At 38.8% G+C, this 14,196-nt stretch overlaps 1 protein-coding gene across 1 annotated transcript; it reads left to right on the forward strand.

Moving 5' to 3' along the window:
* The first annotated feature begins 2,499 nt into the window (after positions 1–2,499).
* LOC148299756 (vitellogenin-like) lies at positions 2,500–12,370 on the forward strand. The gene is made up of 13 exons (XM_088275732.1): positions 2,500–2,581; positions 3,060–3,140; positions 4,126–4,328; positions 5,288–5,539; positions 5,920–6,138; positions 6,221–6,705; positions 6,789–8,015; positions 8,100–8,316; positions 8,409–9,402; positions 9,484–10,437; positions 10,515–10,710; positions 10,803–11,493; positions 11,795–12,370. Exons 1-13 carry the CDS (start codon positions 2,551–2,553, stop codon positions 11,942–11,944), a joined length of 5,700 nt encoding a protein of 1,899 aa, XP_088131858.1. The 5' UTR covers positions 2,500–2,550; the 3' UTR covers positions 11,945–12,370.
* Positions 12,371–14,196: the final 1,826 nt, after the last annotated feature.

The raw sequence follows: 14,196 nt of genomic DNA on the forward strand, positions 1-14,196 counted from the left end.
AAGTGACCAAGTGCATTGTTTTACAAAAACGTGATCATTGACTACTTGATATCTTGCTAGCTTAATATTGCCGTGAAAAAATCGAAAAGGATTTTAAACTTGGAAGTATAATATATTGACTTGTTAAAAATGACTAACTGCATTGGTGTTTATTTTGTTGCCAAGCAATAGTGACTTAAATGGCCCTCCTGAACATTTTACGTTTTGGTAGTTGGTCACATTTTCCTGTACGACTACGATATATTAGTTATCTCAATAGAGACAAAGTATCTTTTCATTTGAAGAGATAGATTTCTATTTTACAATTTAATCAAAGCGAACTTGAGGTACTTTTATTTATTGACGAATCAAAAAATCATTTTTTTTATTGATACAGATCCAACACTGGTAATGTTATTGAATTGATAATTTCTTGCGCGTATCCTTTGCTCAGCGGACAAAGATCGCGAGAAACTGTACGTCATCGGTCATCCTATGTAGGTACTCGCACGTCTTCTTCCTCCAACATGTGAGTATCATCTGTTACCTCATCTGTTAATAGATACTTCCAGGATCCATCCCTCAAGACTGAGTATGTACATACTGCTCCATCATCAGGTCATTTCACGTGGTTATTTGTCTTGCATGAGGTATCTTCCTTTCAGCTTCTGAAAAATGCAGCTGGAGCCGCGAGCAGGAGACTGGGTGAGTACTGGTAAGGACCCATATAAACACATGGCAGGCCTAAAGAGTAAATCCACTCACAAGTAGGCATAGGCTATTAAACTTATAAAGTTGAAGCCTGAGTAGGGACACGATAAACGGTGTTGCATAAGCCGTAGCTAGATTTCAGAGTCACTTGGACGTTAGGTAATTAAAAGAAAACATTCCTCGAATGGGATGTAAGGTTTCTTGAGGTTCACATTCCTGATTCTCTTGGAGAATATACTGTATACTTTTTATCCCGCAAGCAAATGGCGACTAAAAAAAGTTCCTTAATAATTCATTCGATTTCATTCGAACCCTAATCCACACCCCAATGGTGCGTAGGGCACTGCATCATATAAACGCAGTGTTATCTTGATCGTTAACACAGGAAGGAAAGGTGATCAGCCCTCCGCTTCAGGTACCAGTACAGGGTAATATTGAATAAATATTAGAGTGAAAAAATCACTTATATCTATTAGACCCCCTCTGGGAATCGAACCCGGGACCTCCAGAACGGTAGCCGAGCGCGCTGACACTACGGAGGCGGACAAAATTAATAATTTTCCTTAATAGTTACTAACGAATATTTTCATAATCGGCCATATCTGACTAATATTCTTTTCATTAATTGATTCGGCAGTCACTTTGTGGTAAAATCTATTCATTTTTAATTAATGTTTTACTTAGTAAATACCACTATTTCTTAAAATCTACTGTGACACGTGTTTCGATGCATTCCGCATCATTTTCAAACGCCGTAATGCGGAATGCATCGAAACACGTGTCACAGTAAATTTTAAGAAATAGTGGTATTTACTAAGTAAAACATTAATTAAAAATATTTTTTTCGTTAACGTCATGGATTACAAGACTTTGATTAGATTCTAATCCTGGTGGTCGTTGACGATATGAGGAGCATCGAGCAAAGAAAAGAGCGACACCATTAAGTGTCAAGCTTACCACAGGACTATAATAATAGTCCTGTAATATAATATATCTTTTTATCAGGGAACCTCTAAGAAGGTGCAGAATCGATCCGGATGCAACGTGGTTATCTCTCGCTCGTGTTACACCCAAATTGTTGATAAAGAACTGAGTTGATCACCGTTTCATATAATTTACGATCAAGATGGCACTGCATTTTCGTATTTCCTTTAGTAACGGTTAGCTGCTATAGACGCACATGAAGAAAAGAAAAATATTTGTTAAATATTAAATAAAATATCAGGAAATGTTACGACAAATTTGTTTATTACTTTGATAATGAAATTTCAATGTTGCTTTGCCTAAATGAAATTTCTTTCAATTTGACACTGCACCTTTTTATACCGTTTCATACTGCAATGCAGAGCTTTTCTCTAAGTTTAAAATCTTTTTTTAAACATCTCATCAAAGATGAAGAAAAACATGAAATAATATGAAAATAACTCCTAAAATTGGAGATAATCCAGATTTTGTGAACAAGTATTTGGACAAATTCAAAATGTTGTAAGTTTAAAATCAGTCAAAATGTTGCCAGAAATTCAACAAAAAACATAAACGCAGACAACTTTCATGTTTTTTTTCCAAAAATGATTTTTTAAAGTTCTAAAAATGTAGTGGTTATTAACCGCATAAAAAATGCATATGTATTGATCAATTAATTAAAATTGATATATAGAAATATGTCAGCGAATTGAGAGATAACGCACTTTCGCTGACTGGATTATGTGTGCATCGGGGGTCAGATGTCACAACAACAGTGCTGGTTGAATTGTTGCAGCGTTAGGGTTTTCTTGGGGTATATAAGGGCTGGGATCCGCTGCAATCTTCAGACGGTCCTGATCTGTTCAGACTCAAGGTACCTCTCTAGGAGCTCAAATCATGAGGCCTTTCTTCTTCCTGGTATTCTTGGGTAAGAGAAACTCTTTGTTTTATTTTGTTACTTCCTGTTTTCCGATACAATTTGTAAAGGAATGTCTCAAGGATTGAGTCTGGATCTCTTGAAATATTTTTTGTTATTTTTATATTCAATCTGATGTATTAATTGTCTCAAAGGTAGTCGATTCTCCGAAATTATTCCAAGCTGTAATATTTTGTACTTAATATTTTAATTATCTGTTATTTTCCTTGTTTTTATTTATTTTTTCCCTTTCTTAATTAAGGATTGTTTGCTTTTAAAGTTCTTGTAGTTCGTTATATGCCCCAAAGTCATTGTTTCAATATTATTTGAGACACAAATATATCATATTCACACATATGAATTATTTTATCATGCTTTATTATATTTTATGTTTTCTTAAAATTGTATGTTATTCTTTATTTTATTTGATGATATTATGAGCCCGAAGGTTTACATGACCTTATTGAAAAACAAACTGTTTACTTTCCAGCTCTGGCCATAGCAGCCGTTAGCTCAAAAGACCAGAAATATGGACAGTCAAATAATGATTATCAAGGAAACGGACATGACCGTGAGTATAATATTTATATTATTGCGTATTCAAATATTGTTTTTTTTATTTAAAAGACAACTCCAAGAACCCTTTTCGTAACCGTATTAAATGTCTGGAACTGTCAGCAGCGATACTAGTATTTTAAAATCAGAATTCTAATTCCTTTACTCAATCAAGGGATAATAATTTATGCTTTTATTTTTAACGTTCTTCATTCAGACTGTTTTTTTTTATTATTTTATATTGTATGTTAAAAGCATTGTTAACTTTCTGGTATGATAATATAACACTCTCCTTATTATTGCCATTGTGATTCATTCATCTTCTTTTTCTCTCTTTCAAAATTTTATTTTTTGTATAAATGTCAGACCGTAACAATTTCATGTTATGACATGATGATGGAATGATTATTCCGAAACCGGTAGTGTTATTTTTAAGTGGTATTACACAAAGTGAATGATGAAAGATTATGGGAGTGTTGTTTTTATTTTACGTGAAGTCACACTATGTTTTTGTGGATATATTTTAATAGTACATTGATATTTTCGCGTATGTTATTAATTTTCTATGGTTTACAAAATACAATTCGGTTGGTAATTTAAAAAGCCCATTTTTAATTTCAGTTTTACTAAGTAAATACCACTATTTCTTAACATCTACTGTGATACGTGTTTCGATGCATTCCGCGTCATTTTCAAACATACGGTGTTGAAATAGTGGTACTCACTAAGTAAAACTTAAATTAAAAATGGATATATTATATACCACAAAGGGTTTTGAATATTGAAAGCATTAACTTTGTGGGTCATATTGATTTATTATTTTGAGAAATAAAAAGACTTTGTTTTTTGTTAGTGAGTGAGTGTGTGAATGTGAGTGGATCAAAAAGTATTTTTATTTCTCAAAATAATATACCACAAAGTGACTGCCGATTCAATTAATGAAATTAAAGCCCGGTTGGATTGGGAAAAGACCAGAAGATTTACAAACTAGCGCTTTGCAGAGTGGAAGTCCGGAGTGTACTACTACGAGACGGACGTGCGCACGATGACGTCAGTGCGCGACCAGTGGACCGGCGTGCGTCTCCGCCTGCGCCTGCAGCTGCAGTCCAAGGGGGACGGCAGGATCATGGGCTCGCTGGACAACGTGCACTACGCGCACCTCGACCACGTGCAGCTGCCGCAGGGACCCGAGGGAGATCTCCCGGTATGACGAGAACCCGATACGTGCCTTCTTCTGCTTCCTGGCTACATGCCAGCTTATTGCCCTTGTAGACTGCTGGGGTCAGATCTCCTCGTCCTCAGGCTGTAGGTCCTTCTGCCCTGGACAACGTCACTTAGGCCATGCCTTCGAATCATGTTATCTTTCTGCATCACCCATGAATTCCTTGGTCTTCCTGTACATAACTTTCGAGGAAGAACCATTTCTATTGCCAATATATATAGCTAGCTACTCTCAAAATGGAGATGGGTGTTGCAGAAAGATAACATGATTCGAAGGCATGGCCTATGTGACGTTGTCCAGGACAGAAGGACCTACAACCTGAGGACGAGGAAACCTGACTCCAACGGTCTACAAAGACGATAAGTTGGGATGTAGCCGGGAAGAAGATTCTCAAAATGGAGATGGATGCTAAAATGTAGTCAGGACAGCAACAGCCACTGAATCCAATCTGATAGTAGGATACTGAGAGTAAAAATTAACTGTAAAGTGTCGCTCGGCTACCGTCCTGGAGGTCCCGGGTTCGATTCCCAGGGTGGGGTCAAATAAATATAAGTGATTTTTCACTTAAATATTTATTCAATTTTACCCTGGACTGGTACCTAAAACGGGGGGCTGATCACCCTTCCTTCGTGTGTTAACGATCAAGATAACACTGTGTTTGTATGATGCAGTTCCCTGTGCACCGTTGGGTGAGGATAAGGATTTGAAGAAGAAGAAGTATGGTATCGAGAGTTGATATTTACGTTACTGGTATTCCTTCATCTTTCATCACAGCTTTTTTCATCTTCTCTAGACTGTAACTAGCTTCTGATTTCCTTAACCAGGAGTTAAAATTTTGTTAATATTTTATAATTTCTAAAACTATACATAATCATTTTTAATTATTCTTCCATGTGAAGTTTTTTTTGAAATATCTGTATGATATTATTGTTAAATTCCAGTCTCTCGAACCCCAATCGTACCGCGAGTTGGAAGGCAAGTTCTTCGTCGCTCACATGAGCGGAGGTCTCGTGAAGCGACTGGAGGTGCCTCAGTCCATGGGGGTTTACGAAGAGAACATCCTTAAGGGAATCCTCAGCACCCTGCAGTACGACACCAGCAGCCACAACCTCGCAGGCAGATCCTTCTTGGACGACCACAAGGGAGATGGAACTTACTCCAAAATGGAGTCTGACGTTACTGGCAAATGCAAGGTTATTATTTAATTAGTCTTATTATATTTATCAATACCTAATTCGAGTTGTTGCTTGACATTCATATGACAACAGTTAACCGATAATATACTCGTATCTTTATATTATACTAGATCATTGTAATACGATACGTTTGAACTGTGCAGTTCAATAATTTTGTCGACTAAATAATAAAATAGAAAAATTGTCATATAAATGAAGTGCAAATGCAATTTTTGAAACGCGAAGTAATTCAAACTATATATGAGCGACAGTTTATAACGAACCTTTAAAAGATAAAATGTTGGGAATGAAAGGTAGTTCAATCAAAGATTGCGGGGTTGTTATAAAATGTTCGATAAAAAATTATAGATAAATAATTATTGTATATCTCTTTATAGACTTTGTACACCGTTTCTCCACTTCCCCTGAATGTCCTCCTCCGCGCTCCCCACTTGGCTCCCCTGGTAGATGTCGAACAGCAGAAGCCCGGAAGACTCTTGGAGATCACAAAGACAAAGGACTATTCAGACTGCGACAAGCGCGTCGCTTACCACGTCGGCGTCTCCAACGAAGCTCGCTGGAAACACGCCTCAAAGAATGGCGAAAACTTCCTCAATGTGAGTATTATTTAACTCGTGTAACTCCAAGATATAGAGTAAAAACAAATTTAGGGTTTTAAAATATATATGAATTTTTCAGAGAGGTACCCTGTACAGAATTATCTCCGACAGGCAAAACAACACCGTGTACTCTGCCTACTCTTCTAGCAAAGTAGAGGTCAGCCCCGTCATGTGGAGCGAAGAAAAAGGAATGGTCGTGAGCAGTATCAACATGACTCTCCGGTCGTACCAACACTCCGGCGACATGACTGCCCAGCGATCCACCTCCACCCGGAACGCCGGAAACTTGATCTACAGGATCGCTCTCGATGACAAGGATGGTCGTAATGATGACTCTTCGAGCAGCTCTTCTTCATCCAGCAGTTCTTCATCTTCGAGCAGCTCTTCCTCGTCTTCTTCCAGCTCTTCCAGCTCAAGCGAAAGCAAAGAATCAAGAAACCAGAAGCATGGAAAGCAAAACTATAACAAACAGCATGGAAAGCAGGGCCATAACGACCAACATGGATATCAAGACCAACATGGATATCAAGACCAATCTCAAGAACGCGGAGGAAGGAGCAGGAGGTAATAAACTGTTCCTTAATATTTTAAAAAATGATTGTCATACAACCCTTTCTCTTTTGTTCTCATTTGAATAATTATTACAGATCCGCCTTGCCCGATGAATATTCAATCAGAAACCACAACAACAAAGATCAGAATAAGCGAGGACATAACAAGTCGTCCGACTCCAGCTCTTCTAGCAGCTCTAGCTCCAGTTCTAGCAGTTCCAGCTCTAGTTCCAGTTCCAGCTCTTCTTCAGTATCCTCGTCAGATTCTTGGGAAGACAAGCCCGAAATGGAAAATTCGCCGAACACCTTCTTCAGCAGGGGGGTTTCCAAAGACGTTACACGCAAAGAACTCATCGACATGATCTATCAGATCGCTATTGAAATTCAAAAGGATTTGGAGAAACCCAACAATATGCACGATGCTGACACCGTTACAAAATGGAACAGGCTTGTTAATTTTGTATTGATAATGAACGCTAAGGAATTAGACCAAGCCACCAAGAAAATATATCACTACTCCGATGCTCAATCTAATATAGCTTGGAGGGTGTACCGCGATGCCGTCGCCCAAGCTGGAACTCAGCCCGCTTATTATCAGATCAAGTCTTGGATCAACCAGAAATACATTCGGGGTGAAGAAGCCGCTCAGGTGATCGCATCTCTCCCAGAGAACCTTCGCTACCCCACCAAAGAGTTGCTCTTAGACTTCTGGAAGCTCGCCATCAGCCACGATGTCACGAACCAACGGTTTTTGAACAGTTCCGCTCTCATTTCCGCTACCAAATTCATCCGCGTAGCTCACGTTGACAACCAGACCGCTCACAACTACTACCCGACCCACACCTATGGACGTCTCGCTAAACAAAACTACCAAATCGTTTCCGAGCAGGTCCTGCCCTACTTGGAGCAGCAGTTGAACGAAGCCATCAGGAATAAAGACAGCCATAGGTATCAGGTGTATATCAAAGCCATCGGAAACTTGGGTCACCCGGCCATCTTCCGCGCTTTCGCTCCTTACATAGAAGGAAAACGTCGCGCTTCTAAATACGCCCGAACACAAATGGTCGAAAATTACCGCCATGTTGCTCAGTTATTCCCCCACGAAACACGAAACGCTCTATTCGCCATTTACCAAAATCAAGGAGATGACTACGAAGTTCGTGTAGCTGCCGTCTTCCAGATGATGAAGGCTCGCCCCACTGCCGCCATGTGCCAGCGCATGGCTCAAGCGACCAACACCGACGCCAGCTACCAGGTGCGCTCTGCCGTGCAATCTGCCATAAATCAGGCTGCTGAGCTCGGAGCGCCTCACTATAGGCAATTGTGAGTTCATAATATTGCAACAAAAACCAATTATTAAACCAATTATTTTCCCTGAAAATATAAATACGTATTTATATTTTTCAGATCCAGATATGCGCAAGCGGCTCAGCCAATGTTGAGTCAGAAGGAATACGGAGTTCAGTATTCTCGTAAATGGATGGAGGATTATCAATCGGAAGATAACGATTACGACGCCTATTTCCAAGCATTCAGCTATATCGGAAGCGATGACAGCATCATTCCCAAGAGCTTCAGCTATATTTACAATGCTAAACTGCAATCGTGGATGAAATCACCAAAGGTAATTTATACTCGAGATTTTGCAGTTGTCATTTTTGCGTGCTACTATTTATATTGTAATGTTATAATTTCTATTTTAATCATATTTTGTAGCTCGCTGGAAGCATTTCTAGTGTTGGGAAATTATACGAACTGCTCACTAATGCCTATAATGAGAAACAAAAGCACAAATATTCTAGTTCCTCTAACAGCAAAAACAACATCGAATCTCTGCTCAAAAAATTGAGCATTCGAGGAGACCCTGAAGATTCCTTGGAAGCTAACTTGCTCGTAAAAATCATGAACCAAGAACGTTTCTTCGCTATTGGAGAAGATTACTTACGTTACATGACAAACAACATCAATTCTTGGTCCAGTGATCTCAGAAGAGGAATGAATTACAACTACACTAAATTCTTCAACAAAGAGAATGTTGAAATTATGTTCCCACTTGTATCCGGTCTTCCGTTCTATTATAAATTCAAGAATCCGGTTGCCATTAATCTCGACAGCCATGTCAAGGCTCAAATTCAATCTCACGGATTCAATATTGCCGCTTTGAACGTGAGCGCCGAAATTCGTGCTGTTTATGCCAACGATTACGATGGTCGCGTAGGATTCTACTGCCCCATGGGAAGGAGACACATTCTCGCCGGAGTCCAGCACAAATCTCAAGTCCACGTTCCTCTGCGCATGCGAGTCGACTTGGACTTTGAAAACGCCGATGTTTCGATGGAAGTTGGCCTGCTCAGCCAGAAAGAAAATGTAAAGATCTACCAATACAAAGTGGTTCCATATACGGCCAACTTGGATGGAAAACATCCTCAAATTCCATCTCAAGATCCTGGAAGAAAGAACGCTGGAAATCGCTACCCGGAATTCGCTTACAACAAAGTATTTGGACAGCAAACCACCGGAATGGCTTTCCGTGTCCACTATGAGACTGAAGAAAAACCAGACTTGCCTTCTGTCTACCCTAAAGAAGAATTGATGCTCACCATGATCAACCCTCACCGTGCTGCCAACTCTCTTTCCCGCGCTTTAGGAACTGTCACTTTCTTGGCTTCCGAATCATCAACCAACAAGATGAAGTTCTACGCATCATACAGTAAGTTTTTCATAATGCATTTATCTTTTAATTGTAACTCTGCAGAATGGTAACTAAAAACATAATAACATTTTATTCCAGATAACAACAAGTATAACAACGTTAAGCCTGGACAGTGGGTAGATGGAAAACAAAATGGAAAGCAGTGGAGTTCCCCCAGTGAAGCTACCAAGGACGTACTCTCACGAGTGCCGATGCACATTAATGAGCACTATGAAAAAGAACAAAGAAAAATGCTGGACAAGGTTTCCGAAGGTATCCGTGGACCCGAAGCTCGACTCCTCGTTGTCAAATTGGACTTCGAAGGACAAAAGAAGGCTAGTTACGCTGCTGTCGCAGTCGGTGCGAGCAGCCCCGTTGACAAGACTGTACAAGGATTCTTCTTCTACACAAAGAACAATGTCAACGGCAAAAAATTCAACGTGTACGCTGCTGCCTCCGCTAAAATGCCATCGAGCCCGATGTTCAACTACGAGAAGGCGCTTCGATTCAACACCATCGCCGATGTTCAAATGCACGTCGGATATGGTAGGAGCGATAAGATCGAATCTTCTATCGAGATGAAGGCTCGCATGGAACAGTCTAGAGAACGCAAGGATTACTTGCAAACCACCCCAGAAGCCAAGCGGTGCCAGAGGGAGATGTCTCGCGGAAACTACTTGATGCCTGCCTGCAGGAATATCACAGTCGAAGCCAATATTATGGATGTCATCAAGCTACAAGCCGCTTATGAAAACATCGGCGAAGAAGCTAAGAACTTCACCTACCAGATTTATGATCTCGCTCGCCACTGGAACTTCTACGATGTAGAAGAAAACTGGGTTGACTCCAGAGGAAAACAAAATTACATCGAACTGGAAGCACGTCTAAACAACGAGTACACCGGTCTGAACGCCTCTATTAGTACTCCTCACGCTGATTTGCATTTCAAAGACATCAGTTTGTCTCCCATCACCGCTGCAATCTTTTCATTCCATCCGACTAAAACTCCTTTGTACTTCATTAGGGAATACATCTTTGATGAGAAATACAATCGTAAGTAAAATTTTGTTCATTAACTAACCCAATTAATAATTACTAAAATTTTAACCGATTGTTATAATATTTTTCAGCCACTTGCTCCATCGACAAGAATAAGATCAACACTTTCTCCAACTTGACATACGAATACCAAATTGATAACTGCATGCACACCATCATGTCCAATGGATCCAGCGAAGTGGATGATTGGGAGGAAGGCAAGTCAACCACTATTCTCATGAAGAGAGACGAAGGCAAGGAAGGAAGCACTGTCCGTCTTTATTACAGGTAAATTTATATTACTTTATTATTAATAAATAAATCACTTATTTTTGAAATCATATGAAAGCATAGTTTTTCTTCTATAATTTGTTTTTTAGGGAATCTAACGGTGATTATGTTGATGTTGAAGTCAGCAAAGATCATTTGAAGGTCGACAATCAAGTCAAACAACTGGGACAAGAGCAAGTCACCGAATATTGGGGCCAGACCGGTCAAGTACGACTCTTGAAGGCGTGGAAACTAGGAGAAGAAATTTCTTTAGAAGTCGGAGACGGCAAACTCTGGATCTTGTTCGACGGAGAACGCCTGTACATCGAAGGAACGCAGACATACCGCAACACAACCAGAGGCATCTGCGGAGCCATGTCCGGTGAAAAATACGATGTAATCTCCACCAAAGAATGCTTCCACAGCGACCCCGCTTACACCGCAGCCTTATACTCTATCCCCAACACCTCTTGTAATGGACCTTCCGCCAAGAAAGCCGAATTTGCCAAGAAGCAGCCGTGCGTTCCTCGAATGTACCAAGGCCCATCTCTCTACGTTCCCAAATACTACAATGACGGACAGAAGACTTTCTCTCAAAGCCAAGAGAGGTCCTCCAGCGAGGAAAGTAGCGAGGAACAAGGAGGAAACTTGAGGAAGACCAAGGCATACGGCAAAAGCCAAAACAACCACTTGCAAAACCGCGTTCAGTATTACGAAAGCAAGGGAAAGATTTGCATCACATACCGTACCCTCCCAGCTTGCCCGGACAACTCTCGCCCTGATGGAGAAACTCAACTCAGAGTGAGTCAATTACGATTCTAATTTATGACTTGATGGTACTCCTTTATAATATAAAAATATAAAGTTCACCACTATATAATCAATACATTTATTTTGATTATGAAATGCATGTTTTCTTATTATTGTAAGGCTAAGCATGTTTGGATGAAAAACAGAAAAAAACAACTTTTCCACAATTGAAACAAAAGCTTTTTTAGTGCCAATGGTTCTTTGTACACTTATTTAAACCAACCATTCATTGAAAAAAATTCAATAAGATTATACCCAAGACCCATTCTTAACGATTTTCTTTTTTCTCCAGGTGAATGTCCGCTGCGAGTCTTCAAAGAATGAGCAGTTCAAGCACTTCAAGGACCAGATCAAGAATGGACACAATCCTCAGCTCAACGAGAAGCAGCAGCAGCCCAATGGTCAGGAATACTTCAGAGTTCCAGTCGCATGCAAGAACTAAACTGTCTCAACCCATCGAAGGACGACACCCAGTCAATACAGAAACCCAATCGGTCCAACCAACCCATACCGAAACCACACCGTTCTTACCAAAATCTAACTGGTCTTTACCGAAACCAAATCAACCTATACCGAAACCTCACTAGTATTTACTGAAACCAAATCAACCCATGACCAAACAAAATTAAATCGGATTATGTAGTATATAAGACACTCTCAGGCTACCATAAATGACTGGGTAATGACACCGGCAATGTATTAATATATTGATTTATGTGAATATATCTTTAGTGTTTAAGAATTAGTTAATTAAGATAACAAAGCATTCTTTCGGAACATTTTTGTAACAATTTTGTAATAAAAGAACTGTGATTGTGTAAATTTAAAAGATTGCAATAAACCAAGAAAGTATTATCATATTATCATATTTATTTTGTTTTCATTTTACACTTACCTGTGTACTTGCCTCAAATTCCATGATATTCTTGATTGAATTTACCAAATGGAAAAGAAAACTATCATTTCTTAATGTAATTCAAATGACAATTTGGAAGTAAACAAAATACTTAATTAATTGCTTCCTTGTATTTATTTTGACAAAATTGGTTGTACTTTTAAAATTATTCATATATTATTTTTCACTCTGATCACTTTAGAAAATACATGTGTAAATTTTCAGCTTTTTGCATAATAAAAAATAAGTTATATCGATCATAATTCGGAAATCAATTGAGAATTTTCTTTGCTTCCAAATTATGTCAATAGATGGCAGAAGTCATCAGAAGGCAAATTGATCAACAGTTTCTATAGAACTTATGAGTAAATGAAAAAAACTTCTAGCTATCGATTATTTAGCAATATAATATGAATACATATTTTTTATATGGCATTTAATAAAAGACAAAAAATTACTAAATGAAAACATTAAAAAATTAAATAAAATTGATGAAAAACAAAATTAAAATCCTCTGGCTATTTTGACACTTTAAAAAGTAACTGACGTGGATGTAAGATTTTGTGTCTGAATTCCTTTTTTTAATTCCTAATGTCAATGAAGTTCTGATATTGGCAGCAATCAAGTATCTAATAACAAAGGAAATGGTAGCGTTGTTTGTCCATTGACACTTTATGCTGTAAATACCAAAGACATTTAATTTTAAATAGAAAAATGGAAGAGTTACAGATGTTCATGAAATTAGGTTTATTATAAATTAATTTTGATAAATATTGGATATAACTTTATATATAATTCGTAAAGAGATTATGATAAAATAAATATGTTTGTTTATATTTCGTTTCAATATCCCTTTGAATTAAATATATATTTCAACACACGTGCCGTTTTTGCACTACTTATCCTCACACAATTAAATTTACTGACATCTGTGTTTCAGTTTTGACATTAAGATTTTTTCTATAGAGAAAGGTTCCTACTAGATATATTGCCAAACTATCTGTGCTCTCGCAAATGAGTTACCATGGATATTTTAGTTTGCTTGTAAATAATTCTGTACTTATGATATGAGAATATTTCTATTCCTTGGGACGGTGACATGAACAAGAATCAGACTATGCTCGTACGGGCAAATCATACGTTAGAATAATAAATAATAATAATAAACCATATCCGCTCCCTAAGTGGAGCATATGGAGTCCACAAACTGTCTCCAGGCTTTTCTGTCGGCTGCCAGCTCCCTTGCATCCTCCCAAGTCAGATCCGCGTCCCGAAGTTCTGACGAGAACTGCTGACGAATTGTCAGCAGTGGTCGTCCTGAGCGGCGCGAACCTGATGCCTTGTAAAAGAGGCAAGCTTGATTAAGGCTCTCAGGAGGCATGCGGAGTACGTGGCCAAGCCAACTGAATCGCCTTTTCTTGACGTCAGTTGTGACTAAGATTTGCTGCGTCCTACGCCTTATCTCCTCATTCCTCACAAAGTCAAACCACCGCACGCCTAAAATTCTCCGCAAACACCTATTCTCAAAGCTTAGTACACGGCTGCTCTGGGCCCTTGTAAGGTGCCATGTTTCACAGCCGTATAAGAGAACAGGAGCAATGCAAGCATTGTATAGGCGGCATTTGGTCTTCACCGAGTATAATGTTAGAATAGTGAAGATAATATTTACATCTCAAAAAGTACCCTCGGCGACAAGTCACTTTGAATATGGGTAACATTATCTGTAATGCGTAAGTAAAACAAAATTGAATTTTATCAAAAAAATGTTCAATGTCCACGGACAGTATGAATATCAGCAC

The sequence above is a fragment of the Brachycentrus maculatus genome, unplaced genomic scaffold (assembly GCF_059751285.1).
Source record: "Brachycentrus maculatus isolate JH-2025_06_01 unplaced genomic scaffold, ASM5975128v1 h1tg000966l, whole genome shotgun sequence".
In the NCBI taxonomy this organism is placed as follows: domain Eukaryota; kingdom Metazoa; phylum Arthropoda; class Insecta; order Trichoptera; family Brachycentridae; genus Brachycentrus; species Brachycentrus maculatus.

Excerpts from the sequence above, each read along its gene's own strand:
- LOC148299756 (XM_088275732.1), top strand. The coding sequence starts at position 2,551 with ATGAGGCCTTTCTTCTTCCTGGTATTCTTGG. Across the intron at positions 8,016-8,099 it reads GCGCCTCACTATAGGCAATT|ATCCAGATATGCGCAAGCGG; the intron begins GTGAGTTCATAA and ends TATATTTTTCAG. Across the intron at positions 11,494-11,794 it reads ATGGAGAAACTCAACTCAGA|GTGAATGTCCGCTGCGAGTC; the intron begins GTGAGTCAATTA and ends TTTTTTCTCCAG.